At 42.0% G+C, this 27,401-nt stretch overlaps 1 protein-coding gene across 5 annotated transcripts in view; it reads left to right on the forward strand.

Moving 5' to 3' along the window:
• Positions 1-27,401, forward strand: part of PRUNE2 (prune homolog 2 with BCH domain) — a 271,095-nt gene that overhangs the window by 163,908 nt on the left and 79,786 nt on the right. For all 5 annotated transcript variants that reach the window (XM_055087123.1, XM_055087124.1, XM_055087122.1 and 2 more), the window contains exons 7-9: positions 5,341-5,499; positions 8,244-14,820; positions 15,385-16,153. In XM_055087123.1, coding sequence (XP_054943098.1) covers positions 5,341-5,499; positions 8,244-14,820; positions 15,385-16,153 — 7,505 coding nt within the window. The remainder of the gene's footprint in view (positions 1-5,340; positions 5,500-8,243; positions 14,821-15,384; positions 16,154-27,401) is intronic.

Below are 27,401 nucleotides of genomic sequence, written 5' to 3' on the forward strand. Positions count from 1 at the left end.
CCATATTTACCAATTATAGGAAAAGAGAAGATGAAACATTTTTTTATCAAAGGATTTCTTTGATTGTTAATAGTTTCAGGTATTTCAATTGTAAATTGTCTTTTACGTTCACCAACTATTTTTTCTATTGCTATGTCTGCTTTTTCTCATTGATTTATAAGAACTCAGTCTCGAGGACATTAAACCTGTCTCTTCCCTGTTTTAACACAAATAAAGCAATGTAAATAGTAATAATTCCATTGAGAAACTTTTGAGTGGGTTTTAAGCAGAAGAATATCATGGTTCTGGTTACATTTTTTCAAAGCTCTTTCTTGGTCCCGTGTGGAGAACTGATCATGGGGAGAGGAGACAAGAGTGGCTACAGGGAGACCAGTTGAAGGGCTATCACCCAAGTTCAGGGAAGAGATAATGGCAACTGTGGCTACGACACTAACAGAGATGGAAAGATGTGAGGGAAGTGTCTGGACTTGAGATATGTTTTAGAGGGAAAGTTAACAGGATTTGCTGATGGATTACGTGAAGAATGTGGGGGAAAAAGGAATCAAGAATAATTCCTAGATGTTTGGCTTGAGTAACTGGGTGGATGGTGGTGCTATTTGATACTATGGAGGAAACTGGGGTGGAGGTAGGTTGTATTTTATTTGAGATGCTTATTAGACATTGATGTGATGATATCACATGGATAACCAAGGTTAGTGTTCAGGTGGATGTGATTTGTTTGTCACTGGCAGATAGGCGGTTTGAAAGCCATGTGACTGGATGAAATCACTAAGGAGAATGTATAGACAAAGAGAAAGGGGTTAGGAACATTTAGAGGTTGACTAAGGGAGAGGAACTAGCAAAGGTGACTGAGGAGTAGCCAGTGAGTTGGGAGAAAAACAAGGAGAGTGCAATGACAGGAAAGTGAAGGAGTTAAATATTTCAAGAAGGAGGGAAGATCAATCTCTTGAGATTCTTGGGAGAAGTTAATTAGAGTAAGAACAGGAAACAGATTTTGGGATTTGGTGACCTGGAAATGATTGATACTTTTGAGAAGAGCCGTTTCAATGGAATAATGGGGGCAGAAACCTGACAGGAGCGATTCAGAAGACAATAGAAATACAAATACATGAGCAATGTAAGGAGAGTGGGTTTTTCTCTCTCAAAGAATATGCACATTTAAGGACTCAGATGTTTATAAGACATTATTTAGATCACTTTTATTTCATGTGACGCACTAAAGCTAGCCGTGTATAGAATAAAAACTAAAATTTTCAGAGCAATGGAATAAGAAATATCAATAAAATAGAATTTTGTGAGAGAATGGAATTTTCCACTGCATTTGTCCAAGTACTTTCAAGCACTAATGTAGTAAATCTGTTGGACACTATCACTATCTTGGTTGTCATATTAGTTAAAATAGAGCCCTATCATTTCTGTTTTCCTGCCCTTTGTCCTTATGATCATCAACCTCTTCTTAGGGCCCTGGAGATCTACACCTTGCTTTTGGCCAGGAAATAACAAAGCCTTTTTCTCCCTACATTCTCAGGTCTTCCTACTCATTTCAAAACTAGGAATTACTGAAGCAAAAGAACTCATGACCTCTAAAAATGTTTAATGATCTAATCTCTGTATCCATGAGTGACAGAAGACTGACAGGGCGCACTTTCCCATTCTTCCTAACTGGTGTGTCGGAATAGTCTGGGTTTTGGCCAGTGATTTCCCAGGTGTAATGATTAGTAAAGTAACTTCCTAAATTCCATGCAGCAATCTCAGGCTGGGGTCATATTTCAAATGTGGAAGTTTGGATGGTGGGGTTAGGTGGTAAATGAAGGTAGGATTCCTTTCTTTTCTAAACCTTTGGCAAATTGAGTGGGATATATATATATATATATATATATATATATAAAATTTTAACTTAAGGTAGGGAAAACGTTTTGGAGACGTTTGAGCAGATTAACAAATAGTATTTGTATACTCGTAACTAAAACAGTAATTTATCAGGTAGAAGGCAGATGGGGGGAATAAAATGCCAACCTGTACCTTCAGTTGTGTTGTGTTGATGATGAAGTGGTATTTATTCAGGGCCAGCCTAGCTTGTCAGCAACATGAGAGCTGTTACAGCACGTGACTCCCTGCGTAGCTAGAAGACAATAAATTATGTCCTATGCAAACAGCACCGGCATAAAAGTAGAACAAACAGACCCTGCCTCCCGGATTCCTGAAGAATCTTACTCATTCCCTTGTTTGATTCTGTTTTAAACATGAAACTCCTGACATTATCCTAAAGCCAGTGCGATTGAATCTGGTTTGGGCAATTTTATTAGGGTGGCTAGGACATAGTTGTTGACAGTCTGTTTTGGGGTGACTGTAAAATGTAAGTATTTTATTTCTCCAATATGCCTAAATGCTTCACATAAATCTTTGTTTTATCAATACCTCATGTGATCCTGTGGAATTAGGGGCCACCCAGAGGAAAACCGGGGAAGTATTACTCAAAGCAGCTTGATTCTAAGAATCACTTGAGGTACATAATGAAATTACAGATTCTTGGACCCAATCCTGGGCTGCTAAATGAGAACCTCTAACAAAGCGGCCCAGAAAGACACACCCCAGGGTGATGTTTATGATGAGGCTGGTGTGAGGAGCAAGGAGCTAAGGGCCTGAGTCAGTAAAAGTCCTGTGACAGCATTGAGAGAGCCCAAAGGATTGGTTCATAGGAGAATATATGAATTAAAAATGGCTCCCTAGAGCAGCGCTCTTCATATTTCCATGTGCATTAGAATTGCCTAGGCTTTGTGGGAAATGCAGATTCTGCTTCAGTAGGTCTGGGGTGTGACCCGAGACTCTACATTTCTAACAAGATGCCTGACAGTGCCAGTGCCACTGGACTTGAGTTTAGCAAGATCCTAGAGCCAGCATTTTAATTTATTTATTTATTTATTTAATTTTTTTAGTTTTTGACCACGCGCCGTGTGTTTGTTACTGCATGCGGGATCTTTGTTGAGGCATGCGGGATCTTTGGTTGCAGTGTGCAGGCTTCTCTCGAGTTGTGGTGTGCGGGCTCAGTAGTTGTGGCGCATGGGCTTAGTTGCCCCGCAGCATGTGGCATCTTAGTTCCCCAACCAGGGATCGAACCTGCGTCCCCTGCACTGGAAGGCGGATTCTTTACCACTTGACCACCACGGAAGTCCCTAACACAGACAAATCCAAACAGGTTGGAGCTCAGCCAACATTTTTGAATAGCAAATGTTCCACAAGTATGGCTTTGAATAATGCTTATTCTACTGAATCTTAACCTTGTGCTGAGGTACCAGTAAAACCAGCCTTCTCTTGTTTGAGTGACCCAGCTCGGAGTGTCGTGATAATTGTTATTGTATGTGAAAATCTCTTAGAAATGGTGTGTCTTCTTTCAAGGGTTTATAAATATGTTGGGGGGAATGAGTTTATGTACGTAATGAAAAAAAATATTTTGAAAGGAAAATTTTAAGTCTTCTTGTGCCAAAGCCTTCAGTCACTGGAGAGAAGATGTACGTGGAGTTGTCCATTATTGTTCTCCTTTGGGACCATATCTTCATTTACAATTCTTAATGGCATAAAGCTCAGCATTGAGGTTCTTGATGGTTAATACCATTGATGATTTGAAATAATTTTATCTATTGAATGCACATTGTGTATAATAGGAGGTCCAATTTTTTTTTTAAAAAAAGCTCACTCTAAATATCTACTTTTGTGGGTGAATTAATTTTTTTGAAGTACCTAAAGATTATTATTATTATGACACTTGGACAATAAATTAAAAGCATGAAAGCTGACCATGTGCATACTTCCAAAAGCTGTTGTATTTGAGCATGATAAATTTCATTACCAAGTCAGTGCGATAGATCCTTTGTATTCATCAGCAATATATCCTGAGATCTTTGTGAATTCCCATGTGCACCTTGTAATCGAAGATGCCTAATGAGAGTAGTGGCCTCAGGAGTGGACAACAAGGCTCCTAGAGGCATGGAAGCTGGTGATGGGCTGGGCCCACCCAACTGCCAGATTTCTTGTGTGCCCTCGCGGGAGCCTCATCGACCTTGAGATTTGGCTCAGCAGAATTACAGAGTACATGTATTATGGCAATTTTAAGTGGCTAGTAAATAGTCTAGTAAATATCAAATCCACAAGTGTCAAAGAGCTACCATATACAAACATTAATCTGGACATGAAAAAAATCTGCACCTATATGCCCTGCACTGTTTAGTTCTTCATAATGGTTATCTGAGGAGGAGGTATGTGGTACTTCAACTTCCTATGGGACACATTTCTGTACTGCTTTAATGTTTTACCAGTGGCATGCATAATTCTGATGACTTTGTAAGCAGAAAAAAATTAGAATTCTTTGTATCTCTTGAATGCACATCATGGTGATTTTCACTGAGCAGAGCAGTGGACTGTCAGTTGATGATTATATGATTGTCATTTACATGTGCTATTATATATATATATGCACTATGATAAAGGATTATGTAGCACAGGTTGATTTTGTATATATGTCTCTCCAGTCATTCAACAAACTTTTCTTGAGCAACTAGTATATGCCATGCATTATGCTAGGGGCTAAGATATGGTCTTCAGTGTATTTTCTTTTTTTTTTTTTTTAAAGAAAGAGAGACAACCATGCTGACAAAGTGGTTCTCATTGTAGTTAATAAAACTCGAAAAGGCCAGAACATTTCCACAGATGATGTGAGTCACAGGTCTGGGTACTCTGCGGTAATGGGTCCCTTTTCCACAGTTATTCATTCCTCCTTAGCTACCACTTAGAGCAAGCAGATCTGACATCACATCCCTAACACAAATCTCCAAGACTTCTACACTGGAATAAAAGGCATTCAGTAGACTCGGCTAAATCCATCTTTAGGAATTCTGCTTGGAGTTAATGATAACCATTAGAAAACAATTATAGAAAAGAACAATAACTTCCTCCTATTTTTTCTAGTGGTATCAATAATAATATTCAGCAGACATTCCTATGTCCTATGAACAATAAAAGGAAAGGTATGTTTTACAAAGTCAGTATTTGAATAAACATTTTAGGAAAAAGATGTTAAGCTATTTGTTCCTCTCTAAACTATTCTTAATAATAATAGCAAAGATGCCTTCCTTTCCTGGTTTAGGAAAACAAAACAAAAAAAGCAAAAGTATATTTTAAGCCATAGCATGAAAATCTCCAAACTTTCTCAAAGCAAAGTGTTTATTTCATTTGCATCTAATAATAAGTATCAGTGGTAATACATCCTAAGACTGGACAAATTTGTGGTACAACTACCCAGAGCTGGGCAGTTTGACATTAATATCAAATTGACTGTTGTTTCAGGACTGTACGTTTCACAGCAGTATCACCAGTGATTTGAAAGCATTCTCAGACAAGTTCGGTTTTGACGTCCTCATCCTCTTGGCCAACTACCTGTCGGAGGAGCAGCAACCCAGACGACAGATTGCTGTGTACTCTGAGAACCTAGAGCTGTGCAGTCAGGTAAGGACCTCCTTGACCCAGCACATTTCACTGCATCCCCTCCTGCTGGCTCTCAGAACATGCGGTGGAAGACGGCCATGGACTGGTGACTTAAAGAAATTGGTCCAAGAGATAAGGTCCTAGAGTTTGAGTTTTAAGAAATGTTGGGGGGTATTTTGCACATTCTGTTATTTATTTATTTATCAGTGCTTTAATTCAGACTTTTAGTTTTTAGTTTCGATGCTATATTAATTAATTAACTAATTAATTAGTTTTCAGTGCTTTAATGCAGATTTTTAGTTTTTAGTTTTGATGCTGTATTACCAAAAAATCATCTAAATAGAATTGTCAGTGAGATAAAAGTTGGCCTTTTTTTTTTAATTGAGGTATAATTGACAGATAACATTATATTTCGAGTGTACAATATAATGATTCAATGTTTGTGTATGTTGTGAAATAATCACCACAATAAGTCCAGTTAACTTCCATCACCATACATAATGACAGGTTTTTTCTTGCGATGAGGACCACTCTCTACTCTCTTAGCAGCTTTCGAATCCGCAGTACAGTATTATTAACTATAGTCTCCATGCAGTACATGACACCTCCATGACTTGTTTATTTTATAACTGGAAGTTTGTACGTTTTGACTCCCTTCACCCCACATAGGGGCATTTAAAAGACCCCCATAACCGTTTCTTTTCTAGGCTGAATTCATAAAGAGAAAGATCATATCTTTTTTACCCAATAAGGGCTAGTCCTCCTTTGGGTACCGTTTTCCTTGAGGACTGCTACCTGGTGATAACAAAGTTAAGTCCCTGACTAAACATCTGTTTGGTGTCCAGTGTTTAGTAACTGTGATCTGAAGCTTTAATCCAAGTTAGTTTTTGGACCACAACCATGCTGACACCTTGGATATGTCTTGAGAAAAACATTCATATATGTTGGAAAAAAAAAAAAAAAAAAAAACGTTTTTCTCCAGGTACTAAAATTCTGATTGGGTAATCAGTCAGATCTTCTTGGCTGAGAACAGAGTCTTTTAACCCAAAGCTTTGGAAATATAGGAAATAGACAAAATTAATGAATATAGGGCAGTGGGTATGCCAAAGCAGGTGTATTTAATAACTAATATGAGAACATGTAATTCATTATAATATGGATGACATGGACATAGAACGGTTTCATCACTTATCTTTCCTCACTAATGGATTAGACAACTGGTCTACTCACAGGTGGCTAGAGGTGAAGTCTCAACTCCCTTCTTTGACATCCTCACTTTCTGTCCCCCAGGAGATCCATTTCTTGATATATAACTGAAGTCACTCTCCAGCCTCTCTGTGCCCTCTCAAGTCCAGATATGAATGAGCCCCCTTCTCCTGCTGCAGATGCTTTTGGTACCCTTCTGACCCACATACATCTGTGAATTGCATCACCAGCCTGTGGCTTTTTTACTGCTTTGCTCTGCACTGAGTTTCAAAGCTGAATTTTATCTTTGGTCACTGGTTTCCTAGGGACAGGACTTAGGTCTCCTAAGCCTCCAATACAGTGGTTTTCAAATCACTTTTTGTAGCAAATCAATCTAGAAATTGGTTAATCTAAAACAGACAGAAGTAGAAGAGTGGATGAAGAGGTTAGAAGCCCTTGAGTTGACTCCACCCTGTCTCTCCTCGGCCCCCACCCCAACCCTCCCCACCCATTTGCCCAAGAGACATCTTGAAATCTTGAGCAACACAAAGTCAAGACTGCTCTAGAGGAATCCTTCTTTGGCCATGTGGTCCCAGTTGGTTAAGGGTCAGCCTTTGCAGCTGGACTGCCTGAGTTCAAAATGTGGCTCCATCACTTGTTAGCTGTGTGTTGTTGGTCAAGTTATTTAAGCTTCTTGTCTCTCTATTTCCTCAGTGGAAAAACGGGGATAAAAAGTTCCTACCTTGTAGAATTATTGTGAGGATTAAAGGAGATGATGCACATAAAACCCTTAGAACTGTGCCTGGCATATGAGAGCATTCAATAAATGTTAATTATTATTATTACTATCTATGTGAGCTCTGTAGTTGTTACTATTATTGTTGTTGTTGTTATTATTACCTCCACTAATCCTACGGGGCCATTTCAAATGCCTAGTCGGCAAAATATCTTCAACATTTCCTAAAAAAATCATAGAGCTACAGCCCAGTTTTGGCCTCACACTCACCAACATACGTCTCCCTGCCTTCCAAGGCAGCTTTGTCTGTTCTGGGCCCCGTGTAGATGCTTCCTGGGGCAGGAAGAGACAGTTGGGGCCTGAGTGCTGTTGAGAAAGCTGCCCCTGGTAGCTGCTTTCTCTTTGCTACTTTCTCCTTTGCCTTCTGAGGCTTTCAGAGGTTAAAGCAGGTCCTGGCTGCCTGCTACCAACAAGAGCCTGCCTTCTGCCCCATTTTCCCTTCTTCCAATACTTTTCCCCTAGTTTTGTCAGCAACCAGCATTATCTCTGGCTTTTGCAAAGTTGAATTTTACTCCTGTTGGAAGATGGTATTAAATTACACTGAGGAAAGGTTTTAAATGATTTTGGGTTCAACAAAAAGCCAATTTGGTAGGATTAAAGAAAGCATTGGTGGTATATTAAGTGGGACTTTCCATGTTTTATGTTATACAATTCTCAGTTCTCTGTCTTCTTTCTAGACAGATGAACACAGACTAATTTTACATTACAAAAAATTAAGAGAGACAAATTGCAAAGAGCTAAGAGAGCCTGAGTGCTCACACAAATCCCTGTGCTTCCCCGACAGATTTGCTGTGAACTGGAAGAGTGCCAGAACCCTCGCCTGGAGCTGGAGCCCTTTGAATGTGGCTGCGATGAGATTCTGGTGTATCAGCAGGAGAACCCTTCAGTGACTTGTGATCACGTGGTTCTCCTGGTCAAGGAAGTCATCAATAGGAGGTGTCCAGAGATGGCCTCTAACAGCCGGACATCCTCCACAGAAGCAGTGGCAGGCAGCGCCCCGCTCTCCCAGGGGTCTTCCGGGATTATGGAGTTGTATGGTTCTGACATAGAGCCACAGCCCAGCTCCGTGAATTTCATGGAAAACCCTCCCGATCTCAGCGATTCTAACCAGGCCCAGGTGGATGTCAACGTGGACCTTGTTAGCCCCGATAGCGGGTTGGCCACCATTAGGAGCAGCCGCTCATCCAAGGAGAGTTCAGTTTTCCTCAGTGATGACAGTCCAGTGGGAGAAGGTGCTGGGCCTCACCACAGCCTCCTCCCAGGATTTGACTCTTACAGTCCCATCCCTGAAGGGGCAGTAGCGGAGGAGCATGCCCCATCTGGAGAACACAGTGAATCCTTTGACCTTTTCAACTTTGACCCAGCACCCATGGTTTCTGGGCAGTCCCAACCATCTTCCCATTCTGCAGACTACTCCCCAACAGATGACTTCTTCCCCAACAGCGATTCATCAGAAGGACAGCTCGCCACGGGGCCTAAAAGTCTTGATGGGATAGGGATGGACGTGTCGAATTATTCATCCAGTTCTCTTTTGTCAGGGACTGGCAAAGATAGCCTTGTGGAATTTGACGAGGAGTTTGTCCAGAGACAAGAAAGTCCCCATGATAATTCTGAAAGAAATTTGAGCCTGACAGGGTTTGTGGAAGATGAATCTCCTTCACCAGAAGGTCTGAAAAATGTTGGAAGGAGGGTCCCACCAACACCTATGAATAGCTTTGTGGAAATCTCACCATCCACTGAAGAACCAGCTGTACTCTCTTCAGAAGATATGACCCCCAAAACAGTCAACGCGGGTCACACTGGGCCACCTCCAACCCAGGCACGGTGCAGCAGCTGGTGGGGTGGTTTGGAAATTGAGTCTAGAAACACTGCAGATGCATGGAGTTCCAGTGAACAGGAATCTGTCTTCCAGAGCCCCGAGTCATGGAAAGATCATAAGCCAAGCCCAGTTGATAGGAGAGCCTCAGATTCTATATTTCAACCCAAGACTCTCGACTTCCCCAAGTCAAGTCCCTGGGAGTCAGAATTTGGTCAGCCTGGGCTGGGCAGCAATAATATTCAAGACCAAAATGAGAAAAACTTGCAGTTTCAGGGTATGTCCCCTGAAAACTCGCATTTGCCGAATGCTTTTCCTCAGGGAACAAACCACCTGATAGAAGACTTTGCTGCTTTGTGGTGTTCTGATCGCTCACCCACAGCCATGCCTGAGCCATGGGGAAATCCCGCGGATGACGGGGAACCAGCTGCTGCAGCGTCATTCCCAGCCTGGAGAGCCTTTGCTAAAGAAGAAGACGCCGAAGCTTTGAAAAATACCTGGAATCTGCACCCGATGAGTGGTGAGACACCTTCTGTGAGGGACCCAAATGAGTGGGCCATGGCAAAAAGCGGTTTTTCTTTCCCTTCAGAAGACCTCATAGACAGTTTGCCCAGTGATGCAAATAGTGAAGCAGTTCCAGAAATCTGGGGCAAGAAGAACCATGACTCCGCGGATGATATTCTTGTATCTGGAAATCCCAGATCTGATCTGGATCATGCATGGAATAGTTCTAAGCCAGTAAAGGATGATCAGAATGGTTTCGTGGATCCAAAAATTAGGGGGAAGGTGTACAAAAGTGTAGATTCCTGGAACCTTTTTGAGGAGGGCAACAAGAAAGGAGGGTCAGATGTCCTAGCGCCTTGGGAAGATTCCTTCTTAACCTATAAATGTTCCGATTACAGTGCATCCAACATAGGGGAAGATTCGGTGCCATCCCCCTTAGATACCAACTACTCTACCTCTGACTCTTGTACTTCACCAACATTTGCTGGAGACGAAAAAGAAACCAAAGACAAGCCATTTGCTAAAGAGGCAGGTTTCGAGTCACAAGATGCTAACTGTACCTCAGGGGATGCCGACGTGCCTCCTCAGTCCCCAGAGCAGCCACCTAGAAACAGAATTAGTTCAGGTCCTGGGAACCTGAAAATGTGGGCTTCACCTCACGCAGATGGTAGCTCTGAAATAAATGCCACTCACAGCCCAGATAAAGATTTACTCAAGGCAGAGCCCACAGATGATCAAAACACCTCCGTGGAGGATGACATTGGGGAAAGCAGCCAGTCCAGCTACGATGACCCCAGCATGATGCAGCTGTACAATGAAACAAACCGACAGCTCACACTTCTACACAGCCGCGCTAACTCCTGCCAGGCGGCCCCCGACAGTCTCGACTTGTGGAACAGAGTGATTCTGGAGGACACTCAGTCTACTGCGACCATCTCGGATATGGACAACGACTTGGACTGGGACGACTGCAGTGCAGCTGTGGCCATCACCGGTGAAGGTCAGGCACAAGGGTACATGGCTGAAGGTTCTGAACCCGAAACCCGCTTTTCAGTGAGACAGGTAGAACCCTGGAGCGTGGAGTATCAGGAAACAAATCAGGGAGATTGGGAACTCCCTGCCTCTTCTGAGCACAGCTTGGACACTGCTCCCAACGAATATCACATGCTGAATGAAAAAAGCGGGCAGCTGATCGCGAACAGTATCTGGGATTCCGTTATGAGAGATAACGCCGTGTCATCATTAATGTCACCCGGCCCATCGTATGTTACAGATCCAGAACAAAGCAAATCACCTCCTGAAACTTCCAGCTCATTAGAAAAAATTCAAGACAGTCACATCTCAGACATGCTGGAAGCCTCTGGAGCCAGTGAGTCAGAAACGCTTGATCCTGACAAGCAGGACACCTGCAGGAGAACCCCACCAAGTGATACGGCGTATTTGGTGACCAGACTTGAGAATTCAGGGAATTTTGCATGCTCAGATCCCTGGAGGGGTCCCAGTTATGGACAAAAGGAAAGTGAGAAGGAATCCCATGGAGCCGCTGATAGGGAGTGCCCCAGTGAGGAGGAGCTGATGGATGGAACCTCAGGGGCTTCTAGAAAAGGGCAAGGTGGCCAGGAATGCCCTTCCCCAGCTGCATCTGATCATTCAGAAATCTCCAATGAATCTGGCAAAATCAGCTCTCTTTCAGTCACTTCCAGTCCTCAAACTGAGGGACCCCAGGAGGTTTTAGAGCGTGAGAAGGGGTCTTACACTCCAGACCCCTGTGATGTGCAAACAGAGGTGTCCACAGATCACCTGCAGGCAAAAGAGACCTGTGAAGAGCACCTCATGAGTCACAGAAATTCAGGTGAAACTACTGAAATTTCAGGTAGGCTGAATTCCACAATAAGTGTATCTCTACCTGAAATGGATGTGGAGGAAGCTGAAGAATGTAACATTCTGGAGCCGGAGAGAATGAACCAAGACCTACCTTATGGATGTCGCCAAGGACTTGACGTTTGGGATGGCCCTGAAGACAGTGATGTGCAGGTCAACTGCACAAGTTCTGAGATAACTAAGAATCTCGAAGTTAAGAATACTGAAAACAGCCCTCCAGGAGCCAGTTTATCTGGAAATGATGACAGAGACAGTACTTCTAGTGAGTATACACATTCAAGTGCATCCAGTCCTGACCTAAATGACTCTTCGGCTGCATTGCCTTCCTGGGACCAAGGACCCAATACTGGGCATCGGAAGGAAAACCAAGATGGTTGGAATACGCAGAATTACCAAGAATCTGAACTAATTACTACTGATGGTCAAGTAGAAGTAATTACCGAAATGAAGGGTTTGGAGAGAAACAGAATGGACAAGTTTGAAAAGAGCTTAGATCACAATGCTCCTAACTATTTAGAGATTTGGAATGACTCAATAGATGGTGATTCCTTTTCCTCTTTGTCTAGCCCTGAAACAGGCAAATATTCTGAATATTTAGATGTATATCAGGAAAGAAATCTAGTGGTTAGCCATCAGGAAAAAAGTGAATGTGATATTCCTGCAACTGTGCAGCAAGAGGACGCCCAGTTCATTTCAACAAACTCAGGTTCTGATGATGATAGTGTAGGCGATGAAGAGTCAGTGGAGAAAGAGATCCATTCAGCCACTTGCCAGGCTGCTCAGAGTGAACTCAGAGCTTGGGATTCATTGAATGAATCTAATAAGTCCTTGGCCACAGCTGATCCCAAGTCTGAGGAATGTTCTGCCTATATAGGCAGTCCAGAACCAGCAGAGACTGAGAATAAGTCAAACCCATTCTGTGACAATCAACAAAGCAGCCCTGATCATTGGAATTTCTTGCCACTAAAGGAGACTGAAATACAGGTTACAGCAGTGGAGAAGGAGACGAGGTCTTCTCCAGAAACAGGGAGGACGGGAGATGTCATATGGCAAATAGCTCCCAAAGCTGAACTAAAGAATGAAAATGATTCTAATCTGGAAATGGCTGGCTTCTCAGCTGAGAGCACGGAGTGGTGGAACGCCTCCCTACAGGAAGGGCGACCAACTGAGAGGGCATCTGAAGGGGAATTATCTAACGCAAGTGCTGTGCTAGAGATGAATTCCTCAACACGTCAAAACGTGGGTCCCTGGGGAGTACCCATTCAGGGTGATACCGAATCCCTGGAAACGCACTGTACCAGTCCTTTCAGTGAGCAACCTGAGTCACACTTTCTGGATAATAATGGGGAGAATGCCCACGAGCAACTCTGGAACATTCAACCAAGGCAGCCAGACCCAGAAGCTGGTCAGCTTAGCCAGCTTGCAATACTGGACCAAATTAAAGACAAGGATTCCAGAGAACAGACCGTGTCTTCTGCCAGTGACAAACTCACCTCTGAAATACCTACCCCAGAGCAGTGTCAGAATCCAGTGCTGTCTGTCTGGAATGAGCCGGATCCAACATTTACTCACACAGATGAAGATGGATGCATTATATCTAATGTGTCAACTCCTGAGCGTCAAGAAACAAATTGGTGGGAAAAAGAAAAATCACATCCCAGTGAAATGACAGATTCAAGCATTGCCTCTGAAGATTTCCCTGCTGTCGGTTCTTCCACCCAGCTGATAAAGGAGTCAGGCTCTGAATGGGACGACTCTACCCCTAGTGAGGGCCCCCAAGGTGCCTTTGTTCCAGATATTTTACACGGCAACTTCCAAGAGGGCGGGCAGCTGGCCTCCGCTTCACCCGACTTGTGGATGGGTGTGAAACAACCCTTCGGTGTGAAGACAGATGGTGAGAATCCTGATATACTGACTCACTGTGACCACGACAGCAACTCCCAGGCTTCCAACAGCCCTGATGTATGTCGTGATAATGAAGCAAAGCCAGAGACTAAGCAGCACATCAGTGCTGGGATGGGACCTGAAGGGGAATCCAGTGAGTTACATCCCACCGATCCAGAGAGAGATGAAGAACCCAGTCAGGAGCCGGCGCAGGAATTTGTCCCATATACTTCAGAACTATCTTCTGAAAACACAATTCCGCTGCCTCGAATCAGCGAGCAGGCAAACGCGAATGACTCCTCTCAACCTGCCTCTCACAAACGTTCTCCCGAACCTTCTGCAATAAACAAATGTGAAAACATTACAGGTTTAAAAGCGTCAGAAAAGGGAGTCAACCCAGATACAGCACCAATTTTGGAACCCACTGACAGAACAATCCCAGTGATTGAAAACGTGGGAACTGATATTTGTGTAACTCACCCAGAGCCAGCTGTGGATAGCAACAGCTCTTGGATATCAGAAGACTTTTCTCCTGAGAGCCAGACCGATGCAGGGGGCCCGTCGGACCGTGAGCAAGCTTTTGCTACTGAGAATCCTGCCACAGTTCCTGATACTTTGCTAGCCTCGGACACTTGCCTGGATGTCAGCGAAGCTGCCTTTGACCACAGTTTCAGCGATGCCTCGGGTCTCAACTCATCCACGGGAACAATAGATGACGTGAGTAAACTGACATTATCAGAAGGAAATCCTGAAATGCCATTTGATGGGGAGGCAGGGAAGCAAGATATCTGTTCCTCTGAAGCCTCGTGGGGTGATTCTGAGTATGAAGTCATGGGCCAAAATATTGATGAAGATTTAATGAAAGAGCCTGAACACTTTGTCTATGGCGGTGACCCTCCCTTGGAAGATGCCCTGAAGCAAGAGCTGGCACCTTACACACCTCCATTTGATTTGTCCTATCTCACGGAACCGACTCCTGGTGTCGAAACCACAGAGGAAGCTGGGACTCCAGAGAATGAGCCTCTGGGGAGCGAAGCCGCAGAGATATTGCTTTCTGCCCTTCCTGATGAAAGAAACAAGGAAAACCACGCTGAGGCCACAAACAGACAACCTGAATGCCAGCTGGTTGAGCTGCATGTTCATGAAGACCCCGAGTCAGTTTCTTTGACTGTCAGAGTCGACGCCAACATTGAGTTGTCTCCATCAAACGTTGACTGGGAAGAAGAAACAGATCATTCAGATTCACCAGCAGGTGGCGACATAGGACCACCAAATGGTAAGAAACCTTTCATTCCTCCACCCTCAAGAAATTGCTGCTTTCATTCAATTAATGCATTTGTAAAACACACTCTTCCTACCAATGTGGCTATAGAGGAACTAACTACATGTGCAGTGCATGCTTAACCAAGTTCTGCCTTACCGCAGTAATTTCTACCGCTTGTCTAATAAGTATCCTTGAGAGGGTCTGAGAAAATTAAACAGCTCTACAAAAGCAAAATGTTTGGGGCTTCCCTGGTGGCACAGTGGTTGAGAGTCCGCCTGCCGATGCAGGGGAAGCGGGTTCGTGCCCCGGTCCGGGAGGATCCCACATGCCGCGGAGCGGCTGGGCCCGTGAGCCATGGCCGCTGTGCCTGCGCGTCCGGAGCCTGTGCTCCGCAACGGGAGAGGCCACAGCAGTGAGAGGCCCGCGTACCGCAAAAAAAAAAAAAAACAAACAAAATAAAAATGTTTTTTAAACTATCTCTCTTGAGATAGATAGATCATTTGCAAAGACCACAAGTCACACAGTGTGTTAATTAAGACTTGTTCTCTCCTTCTCACCTTCATCTTCCACTTCTAGGTGCCAGCAAGGGAATATTAGAGTTGGAAGAAGAAAAAATAATTCCTACCAAAGAGCCTGAGCAGATAAAATCAGAATACGGGGAAGAAAGGTACACTGAGAAGTATGAAGATCATCATGCACTACACATGGATTACATACTTGTAAAGCACGAAGAAAATTCACCCCCAGAGCCAGAGGCCTGTGAGACAAGAGAAATCACGTCAGAATTAGAAGAGTTTCACATAGATTCCGAAGAAACGGGGCTGCCAGCGGGAGCTCAGTTAGCATGCTTCCCAGACACACATCAACCTGCTTCCTTAAATGAAAGAAATCATCTTTCTGCAGAGAGAATGTCTTCCAAAGATGGTAAGAGATCATCTTTTGAAAGCCCTAGGCAAGACCAGAGTTGGATGGTCTTGGGCTGTAGTGAGGTTGGTGATCCGTCATCGGAGACTAGGGACTCAGGGCCTGGATGGTCTGGCGAGGCTGTGGAGCCAGCCTCTGACCACAGCTTGGGTAAGGGCCCCCAAATGCACATTCTGGGAGAAATGAAGCCTCTAGAATCTTCAGCACTAGAGGAAGCCTCTGGCCTGGACAGCCAATCATGGAAGAGCATGAACCAAGGCAGGGCTGGCCCCGATACACTTACGTTGCAGGCCGTCCCCCATGACAATGAATGGGAAATGCTTTCACCACAGTCTTCTCAGAAAAACATCATCCCTGAAACGGAAATGGAGGAGGAGACAGAGTTTCTTGAGCCCAGAACAAGGAAACCAAGAACAAAAGGGTAAGCAAAAAGCTCAGTTTATTTTTTTCCTGAAAACTATTTTATTGGAAACTGGGGAAATGGTGAGGGATTATGGAATGTGAAGAATACCTAGATGACAGGAGCTTTGCTTATATTTATTTCAAAGCATATCGTCCATAAAAGCAGCTGCTGGGTAACCATAATGATGATGATGATGATGATTTGTGTACCTTTTCAGCCAAAAAAGTCCCTTCAGTTTCCATCCAAAGTCTTATACCTACTCTCCTGATACTTATACTTACTTCACCTACTCAATACCTATATTACCCTTAAATAGGCAGTTGGTGCTGGAGGGGAGAGGACACACACATTTATTCATAGTGCAAGGCAGTCTGCACACATTATCTTATTTAATCTTTACAAAAACCCTCAAGTAGTATTATTATCTTTATTTTACACATACTGGTTGGGGGAAGGCAGTTGAGGCTCAGAAAGTTTCTATAACTTGCCTAGAATTAAGTAAACAGAGTGAACACTCTGGGATTCAAAATTTTCCACCTCCAAAGCCTGGACTTTTCCAACAGACACACTGCCTATCGTACGGAAAAGGTGATTGTGGTTTCATGTAAGCATCTAACTCACTAATAAAGAGAATCCACAGCAGGCTTAAAATCTTAATGTGAAACATTCATTCCTTAATTGACTGAAAAATTGGCAAATAACCATCAAACCAGAAATTCATTCATTCGTTCATTCACCATTTGGTTTTTGAGAATCTGCTCTGGCCAAGTTACTGGGTAACCAGTGGACACTGTTCCTGCCCTCAAGTTTCCAGGTCCTGCTAAAACTGTTTACGGTGCTTCATTTCTCTTCAGTTGCTCTGATAAAGCCCTCCTGCTTCCAGGGACAAAAGGGCATGTTGTGAAAAGGAGAAAATCATGTTTCCTCCTTAAAATGTAGTGGAGAAAAGATATCTTTTTCCTACTCTTTTTTTTTAATTTAATTTTTATTTTATACTGGAGTATAGTTGATTTACAATGTCGTGTTAGTTTCAGGTGTACAGCAAAGTGATTCATTTATTCATATACATATATCCATTCTTTTTCAGAGTCTTTTCCCATATTGGTCATTACAGAATACTGAGTAGAGTTCCCTGTGCTATGCAGTAGGACCTTGTTGATTATCTATCTCATATATAGTAGTGTGTATATGTTAATCCCAAACTCCTAATTTATCCCCTCCCTGCCTCGACATTTCCCCTTCGGTAACGGTAAGTTTCTTTTCGAAGTCTGTGAGTCTGTTTCTGTTTTGTAAATAAGTTCATCTGTATCATTTTTTTTTAGATTTCACATACAAGTGATATCATATGATATTTGTCTCTCTGACTTACCTCACTTAGTATGGTAATCCCTAGGTCCATCCATGTTGCTGCAAATGGCATTATTTCATTCTTTTTAATGGCTGAGTAATATTCCATCGTTTATATGTACCACATCTTCTTTATCCATTCCTCTGTTGATGGACATTTAGGATATCTTGTTCCTACTCATTTTAGCAGCGTAAAGGACTATACACACTACGTACCCACTGCAAGTCAAGGCAGCTGGATTCCAGCCTGGCTCTACCACTACCAGTTAACGTATTTTAGGATTAACCCTAGGCTTAGGTTTCCTCATCCATAAAATCGGTGCGTTGGGCTGGAGGATCTCAAGGCTTCCTTCATTATTGAATCCTGCGACCTTAATTTATGTATAAATAGAAAGTGTCCAGGAGAGCTTTGGCATTCACGTTTCTCCATGAAAGGGACAGAGAAATCAGAAAGAGTAGCAGGGGTATATTGAAGGTTAGCAAAGTGCCATAAAGAGTTAAAATCTGTGCCATATTCAAGAGCAGCTTCATAAATCCAGACATTTTAAGTTGGCCTAATCTTTCTTTCTTCCTGTCAAGCTATTTCCTTCCAGAGGGACCTCAGATCTGTTATCAAAAAGAGGGTAACAGATGGGTCCCAGCAGCCCTGCTGGCACTGTTATAGATTGAGCTCAGAACACAGGCAGCCTCGAGTTGGCTGAGCTACTATTTGGCTTCTTGTCTGCATTTTGCACATGCCCCTGAAACCCAACAGATGACAGTGTTCAATTGTGCCACTAGCCCCTTTTCTTTTCATGAGATTTCTTTGCTCATCTCTTTCTGCTCAGCCCCTAAAGTAATGGAAATCTTCTCAGAGTTGCGGGAGGGGACAGATTTTCCTGCTGGATTTTGGGTTACCTTTTGCCTAAATAATTTACTCTGAAGTATTTGAAAGCTTTTCTCTGGGCTAGATTTTGGGAGGGTGCAGAGTTATCTAAAACAGTAGTTTTCTAAATGGGGCCCTAAAACCAGCAGGCCTCATCATCACCTGGATACTTGCTAGAAAGGCATATTACCTGCACCACCTCATACCTCCCGAATCAAGAACTCGGGGTGGGACCCAGCCGTCTGTGTTTCAGCACTTCCTCGAGGGGATTCTGATGCACAGTAGTTTAAGAACCGCTGGTCTAAAACTTAGTCCCATCCCTCTAGGAGTTTACAGTTTAATAAAGGAGTTAAACATAAGTGAAAAGGTAGACAATAGTGTGATAGTTAAATCAAGATAGTTGATGAGCAATGTCAGGTTAAATATAAATAGCTACCAGTTAATGGGCATTTGCTCTGGACCAGGTACTAAGCAGTGTATATGCAGGGTCTCACGTTACCATGGCAACTGTATGAGGTTAGGAATTACACAAGGGAGGAAACTGATGTCCAGAAAGTTTGAATCACTTGCTCTGGTTTATAGTTAGAAAGTGAAGAAGCTGGGATTTGAATTTGAGCCTCTCTATGTTAATACGTTAAGAGACAGGCATCTGTATAGGATACTTTTATGGAGGAGGAACGAGGATGGCTTATCATCCAGCAGCATCAGGAGGCAGAGTGCCCAGGGCCCACGATATTTTAAAAGGCCCCTGAGAAGCTTTGAATTTCTTTCAAAATTAAAAGAAAAAGTGATTATATTCCTATGTGGATTATATTCCGGTGTGGATTATATTTCTTTCTACCAATGCAGATGTGAAGCAAATTTTTAGGTTTTTGTTTTGTTTTGTTTTGTTTTGAGTGAGAGAAGGAGCCCGTGAAGGCAAAAGTGCCTAAGGCCCACAAAAGTCATACTGCGGTCCTGAGAACTGCGATTTGAGACAGGCATTAAAGGAAGCTCATAGTCTGGAAAGGTGGAGAAAAGGGGGTGAGAGTCCAGCCAAGTTAACTGAGGAGAGTAACATAAAGAAAATCCTGGAGACAGGAAGGTGATCACAGAAGCAATATGATAATAAGATAGCCGTATTCTCCAGACCAAAAACCTGGAGACATCTTCTGATGCATAATCTGATCGTAGGACCAAAATCAAGACTGTCCTGAAAAAAAAAAAAAAATTAAAACCTGATCTTCAAAAATGAAAGGAGGCTGATAGTATATGCAAGATGACACACTATCTACAAATTGGCTTCTTGCCCTCACATCAGCCAGCCACACCTCCCCTCAGCTCCCGCACTGTTTTGGAGAGCATCAGGCCATATTCTCAAAATCTGAGGGTGCATTAGAAAGACACCTTTTCTCATCGTACCTCACCTACTGTCTCTTGTTAACAAAACTTGTTATGAGTGCTGGGAGATAAACAATCTCCCTTGAGATCTTCAGCACTGTGTTCTAGTTCCCTAGGATCAATCTTCCCAGAGGCTTTTGCCAACAGCTTGGTCATCCTCCAGCTGTAGACCCGCCAGCTAAGGATTGCGCGCCAATACCCCATACAGTGATGCATATGCCTGATCTTTCCTGTGTGGTCACAGAGAACATCTACAGAGTCATCTGCAGCACACAGACTTTTCTTAAAACAAAGAACCGTGTATATATTTACTTTAAGGAAGGCACGGTTGCAAGAATGTCATGTAAAGAAAGGGTAATTGTGTTTTAGTCAGTGTTCTCCAGAGAAACAGAACCAATAGGAGAAATATGTATGTCTGAGAGAGAGAAAAGGGAGGGAGGGAGGGGAAATTATTTTAAGGAATTGGAATTGGCTCACACAGTTTTAGAGGCTGGCAAGTCTGAATTCTGTAGGACAGGCCAGCAGGCTAGAAACTCAGGCAAGAGTTGTTGCAGTTTTGAGTCAGAATTTTGCAGGGCAGCAGGCTGGAAACTTAGGCAGTCTCTTTGTTGCAGGTTTGAGGAGAGTTCCTTTCTTTTCAGGAAACTTTCAGACTTTGCTCTTAAGGCCTTCAACTGATTGGACAAGGCCCACCCACATTCCAGAGGGTAATCTGCTTTTCTCAGAGTCTTCTGATTTCAGTGTTAATCACATCTGAAAAATACTTTCATAGTGACATCTAGACTGGTGTTTAACCAAATAACTGGGCACCATAGCCTAGCCAAGTTGCCACATAACATTATCAGAGGTTATATGCAGAAGCCTGAACTACGTGCTAAGAGAGCATGGAACCATTAGCGTTTGTAAACTCACCATCGGAATTATATAAATACATTGCTATACAAATATATTGGCTTTCTATAGGTGTGGGGCAAGGATATAGCTGTACGGGGTGATGGAAGGAAATAATTTCCAAGAGGACTAAAAATTGACAATACTTGTCCAACCTTTGTAGATACATGCAGCAGAGGGCAGTGGGGGAGGAAGGAGGGAGAGGGATGGAAAGGAGGGGGAGCTCTTGTCACATGTACGTTTGAAACAGAGTATTTAGAAGAAACCTAATCCTTATATTTATGGAGCTATATCTTTTTAAAAAATTTTTATTGGAGTACAGTTGATTTATAGTGTTGTGTCAGTTTCAGGTGTACAGCAAAGTGAGTCAGTTATACATATACATATATCCACTCTTTTTTCGATTCTTTTCCCATATAGGCCATTACAGGGTATGGAGTAGAGTTCCTTGTGCTATTTAGTAGGTCCTTATTAGTTATCTATTTTATATATAGTAGTGTGTATATGTCAATCCCATTGACATATGTCAATGTCACTTGACACATGTCAATCCCTGCTTCTGCGAGGTGAGTTATTTGGTACTCCCTAAAATAAAAATGACATTTAAACACAGTAGATTTCATATTCCCCGTGACCTGCTTCTTATGGTGATCTCTGTGCATTCCTTTTTTCTTTTTAAATTAGTAATTTTTGGCTTTTTTTTTCTGTCTGACAAGACTATGGAAAAGAATTTGTCTTTCTCCCTGTGAGTGACACCACTAGAAGATCCTTTTATGTTCTTCATGAGACCTTCTGAAATCAGCTTTTTCTGTCTATGGCTTTTGGCTGAGGAGTTAGTACATTGGGTCTTACACCCATGTGAATGCTGGAAATGAAAAACGGGTAAAGGGATAATCTTTTGACTCCTTCTCTGGAAGCCGGGTAATGATATATTTGGGCTGTCAGAAGAATCAGACTCTTTGAGCACACACTAACCCCCCTCTCTCAGTCTTGCTGTTTGAATGGGCTCTATCCCAGTTCCAAACATTTGCCCTTTCTCCAAGGTAAATTGATACTCTGTAAACTACAGTGTTCCCTTGTTTATTCACTGTTTTCTGGCTTTGCCCTGAACCAAACCTGGAAGACCAAACTTGGCACTGACTCTGTGTTCATTTACTTTTGTAATTATATTTTATCATTTGGTGCATTATATTTGGTGACTAGGTGCTGATAATTAAGTATCATCAAAAGTCCTTTAAATTGTTACTTTAATTCAGGACTTAAATTTTTTTTTTTTTTTTTTTTTTTTTTCCCAAAAGAGCCTATTTTGGTGTCTCGCCCCACTCCCACCCCAGCCACCTCTGCGCCTCTGGCCAGCCCTTCCCAGAGCAGGCTTCCAATAAGTGCTGGCAGATAGACAGATATGTTCTTGGGTCCATCCAATTTCCATTTGAGATAGACATGGCAAGTTTTATTATCCCAATTTCATAGGTGAACAAACTGACTCAATAAGTGAGCTATTTAATAGCATCCAGAAATGAGAAAGTGGTAAAGTTGGGACTTGAACTTAAGTCTTCTCCCTTCTAGCCCAGTGCTTGTCAATTAGACAGATAATTTTTCTGAACTTCTGTAGGTTGATGTGTTTATTCCTATTCTCCCATTGTCCCATGGAAAAGTACATCAAGTTCAATAGCCAAAGTTTCCCAAAGAGAGATTTTGAGAATAACTGAGTCAGAACTCACCTCTGACTTTTCACACTGTCATGTGACCTACTGAATTCTTTTCACGCTTGAACACGCATTTCCCACCTCAGCAAATCCATGACGGCTACTGCTGTTGTCAGTAAGCTGCTCCCCATCTGTGATGTGTGGGACCAGCTCCAGTGGCTGGAGGCCAGAGGGAGGCGAGGGAATCAGGCCTCTCAATGTACATTTAAGTTTTCTGCATATCTATAGATATGGTGTTTGTTTGCGGTGAGGAATTTTATAGTGAGAAAAAGCCACGAGCGCCGAGACGAGGTGGTACAACTAGCTGTCCTGTGGGAGGAACACCCACAGAGGAGCCCTTTTGTACTGTGTTGGCTTCTAGCTTGAGGAAAAATCCAAGGTACTTCTCCAGCTGGCATAGCAAAATGTCAAAACTGATGTGAGGAAAAAAAAGACCTTTATGAAAACTGATGGCATTTGAGGCAGATAAGAAGTCATGGCTTTTGAAAGCAAGATGTACTAGCGTATCAGGGACCCAGCAGGAAAGAGCTGACACATTCGAATAAGGGTAATTGGAGAAATATTTAATAAAGGGAGTATTTACAAAGATGGTGGCAACTTGTGAGGAACTCACAAGGAATAGTGTGATAACCCAGGAACAGTAACAGAACAGCTGTTATTCCTAGGCCTCAGGGGGTGAGGGGACGTGGTGATTCCCAGAACCCAGAATGAGAATTTTGGGTAGAAAGGTCCATCCTACAAGGAGCTGTGACCTACTCTTGAGGGACATAGTCAGCCTGAGGCCTTCCCACAGGAAGGAAGCCTCCTTCCTTCCTCCTCTGATCTCCCACCAGGGGCCCTCACTGGTTAAAACGAAGGGGAATTTAGAGGGTGAGGTGAGGGAGCCTCCCAGGGAGGAGAGCAACGTGGAAAAAGTAGGAAAGTGGACCTGAGGAAGCAAACAGAAGTTAGGCAGCACAGCTGGCTTAATTGGAGAGTGATGGAAGCTCAGGTTCTGAAAAGTGGACTGAGTTATATAAACATACAGGATTAGTTAAGTACTCCTCCAGTGCATTGGAGGATCTCCAGTCTGTTTTCAATATACATATGAGAGTTCCTTTAGAACAAAGGCTGTCAAAAACGCAATCTAGGATTGGGTCACGCTTTGTAGAAATCCAAGCTATACCAATGGAGGAAATTAGAATGTCACCTTCCCTCCATTTTAATTGTTGGTTAAAGGATGTGGCTTTTTAAAATTGTCAACATAAGAGAGTTTGGTTCTAGGTAATGGCTGGGGAGTAAATTTGTTTTTAATTTTTAAATTTATTTTATTGAAGTATAGTTGATTTACAATGTTAATTTCTGCTGAACAGCAAAGTGATTCAGTTATATACATGCTCTTTTTATTTATTTATTTATTTTTTTTTTTGTGGTATGCGGGCCTCCCCCTGTTGTGGCCTCTCCCGTTGCGGAGCACAGGCTCCGGACGCGCAGGCCCAGCGGCCATGGCTGCGCAACCACTGCGCCACCAGGGAAGCCCCATGCTCTTTTTAAAAAATATTCTTTTCTATTATGGTTTATCACAGGATATTGAATATAGTTCCCTGTGCTATACAGTAGGGCCTTGTTCATTCATTCTCTATATAATAGTTTGTATCTGCTAATCCCAAACGCCAAATCCATCCCTCCCCCACCCTCTCTCCCCCTTGGCAACCACAAGTCTGTTCTCTATATCTGTGAGTCCGTTTCTGTTTCATAGATAAGTTCATTTGTGTCACATTTTAGATTCCGCATATAAGTGATATCACATGGTATTTGTCTTTCTCTTTCTGACTTACTTAGTACGATAATCTCTAGGTCCATCCATGTTGCTGTAAATGGCATTATTTCATTGCTTTTTATGGCTGAGTAGTCTTCCATTGTATATATGTACCACATCTTCTTTATCCATTCATTTGTTGATCGACATTTAGGTTGTTTCCATGTCTTGGCTATTGTGAATAATGCTGCTATGAACATAGGGGTGCATGTGTCTTTTCGAATTACAGTTTTGTCCAGATGTATGCCCAGGTGTGGTACTGCTGGATCATACGGTAACTCTATTTTTAGTTTTCTGAGGAACCTCCGTACTGTTTTCCATAGTGGCTGCACCAACTTACATTCCCACCAACAGTGTAGGAGGGTACCCTTTTCTCCACACCCTCTACAGCATTCATTATTTGTAGACTTTTTAATGATGGCCATTCTGACTGGTGTGAGGTGATACCTCATTGTAGTTTTGATTTGCATTTCTTAATAATTAGCGATGTTGACCACCTTTTCCTGTGCCTGTTGGCCATCTGTATGTCTTCTTTGGAGAAATGTCTATTTAGGCCTTCTGTCCATTTTCTGATTGGGTTGTTTGTTTTTTTGTTATTGAGTTGTATGAGTTGTTTGTATATTTTGGAAGTTAAGCCCTTGTCAGGGATATCATTCGCAAATATTTTCTCCCAGTCTGTAGGTTGTCTTTCAATTTTATCTATGGTTTCCTTTGCTGTGCAAAAGCTTATAAGTTTGATTAGGTCCCATTTGTTTATTTTTGTTCTTATTTCTATTGCCTTGGGAGACTGACCTAAGAAAACACTGGTACGATTTATGTCAGAGAATGTTTTGCTATGTTCTCCTCTAGGAGTTTTATGGTGTCATGTCTTATGTTTAAGTTCTTAAGCCATTTTGAGTTTATTTTTGTTCATGGTGTGAGGGTGTGTTCTAACTCCACTGATTTACATGCGCTGTCCAACTTCCAGGGAGTAAAATTTTTAATTCACTCCCTTAAACTATCTGAAATGTTGATCAACTGAGAATCAGAATTTATGGTAGATTGAGTGAAAAATATGTAATGCAAATGGTCCTTTACATGTTCCAAAATGTGCCCTGGATTAAGCCCAGGCAGCAGAGAACTATGTACCTGTACCATGTTGCAGAGGATCCCACAGTTTCTTTATTCTGTTTTGTTTTTGTTGTAGGTCAATGGCTTATCTTGATGGAAAACGTTAGGTCAGCCCAGTGAAACTCATCTCTATGCCAAGGATATTACTGAGACCATGATTTTCTAATCAGAATATCCGTGCTCTCATGAGCCAATCCAATCCAATCTCCATCTTGACTATTAGTTAAATAATGTGACTTTATTTAATAACATTTATGTAATTGATCATGTTTATCCCTTTGAGTTGACTCCTTGGAATTTTATGTTTCACAGCCAAGTTTATCACTTACTAGTATCAAATGTATAGAATTCCAGAATATATATTTTATTGTATTACTCTAAGTCTTAATTTCGTGTTGTGATCCTGTCACTTTTTTTTTTCCCAGATATTTTTAAGTCATATGGTGGTGGTGGGTTTTTATATATCTACCAGCTTTGTCTTAAAGTGAAAGTATAAATAAGCACATATATCCTCTTCACAGAAATGTTCACGTTTCCCCTGATTTTTTTTTGCCTCTTTGCTCTTATCTTGGCACCTCTTTTAATTCCTTGCTCCTCCATCTTGTTTCCTGCATATTGAAATTCCACTCTTCATTTAAGACCCAGACCAAATGTCTCTTCCTTCCTAAAACATTCTCCAGTCTTATCAAACAGAAGGAATCCCTCCATCTCCTGAATCTCATTGTACTTTGAACCTTTTTGTGGCCATCCTCACATTCTGCCTCATGTTATATTTACTAGAGACTCTCTTAACCTATCTGGATGTAAGCCACTTGAGGCTTATACATCTTTATATCCCAGACTACCTTAAACAGCATTTATACTGAAGTTGTAACTTAAAGTCAAATATAAATTGAAAGGGGGATAGTGAAGTCATTTAGATGGGTGAATTTTAGAAACTTCAGTGCAGTATTTAGTTTCCTTCTACCATGGGAAATCATTTAGATTTTCCTAATTGACACTGGCCTATGATTTCCTTCATCACACAGCTCTTGTCTGGTTTAGGAATCAAAGTTGTACTGACACCATAAAACAAACTAGGAAGCCTTCCTTTTCTTCTGTTCTTCGGAATAACTTGTATAAGCCAGGGGGTTTCTCTAATACGTGAGAATTAGGTAATATTTATAGAATTGTCTGTGCCTATTCCTTATTTGGGAGATAGATATTTTACTAGTAATGTGATTTCTTAATGATTACTGGTCTGTTCAGGTTTTCTAATTCTTTCTGCATCAACTTTGCTATTTAATATTTTTCTAGAAAATTGTTCATCAAAGTTTTCAAAGGTTTTGGAATAAAATTGTTCATATTCTCTTACTAGTTTTCAATCTCTACTATATCTGTAGTTAGTTATATAATTCTTTTATTCCTAATATTATCTATTTGTATCATCTCTCATTTTTCCTTGTTCAATCTTTCTAGAGATGGGTTCATATTATTAGTCTTTTGTAATAACTAGATTTGGTTTCGTTAATTTTTTCCTTTTGTTTTTCTTTGCTTGTTTTCTACTTTATTAAATTTTGCTTTCACCTCTTTTTTCTCCCTGATATTAATATTGCTATATTGGTTTTCTTCTTGTTCGTATGTTTCATGTTCTTTCTATTTATCTCAGAGGTCCCTGCTTTTGCCACTGAGCACCAATCACCATTTACTTCTGCCAACATGTCCATAACTGAACTACAAGTTCATGGAGTGCCATGATACATTTCCCTACTGCTAACTTCCAGTTCCAGTTCAAGAGGGAAATTGGAGACTGGAATTGTCAGACCTGTATCTTTCATCTAACCATATTGGAAGTGGCCTCCTTCTCAACTTTATTATAATGAACTAGCTGAGTATAACTACTTACCTGAGCCCCAGTTTCCTATCTATAAACCATCAACCCAGTACACACACAATCCACCCAAACTTATGTGGCAGCCCTGCCCTGGGCAGCCCACATGGATCCTTCAACCAGACTCCTGTCTCCATCCTGCCAACCTGGTCCTATACAGTCCATTTTCCATTCACTGGCTTGAGTGAGTCTTTCAAATGAGAATATCATTCTTTCCCTACCTATCTTTTTAAAACCCTCCAATGTCTTCTCATTTATTTTGGAATAAAATTCTGATCTTTTTTTTTTTTTTTTTTTTT

The sequence above is a fragment of the Physeter macrocephalus genome, chromosome 9 (genome assembly GCF_002837175.3).
Source record: "Physeter macrocephalus isolate SW-GA chromosome 9, ASM283717v5, whole genome shotgun sequence".
NCBI lineage: Eukaryota > Metazoa > Chordata > Mammalia > Artiodactyla > Physeteridae > Physeter > Physeter macrocephalus.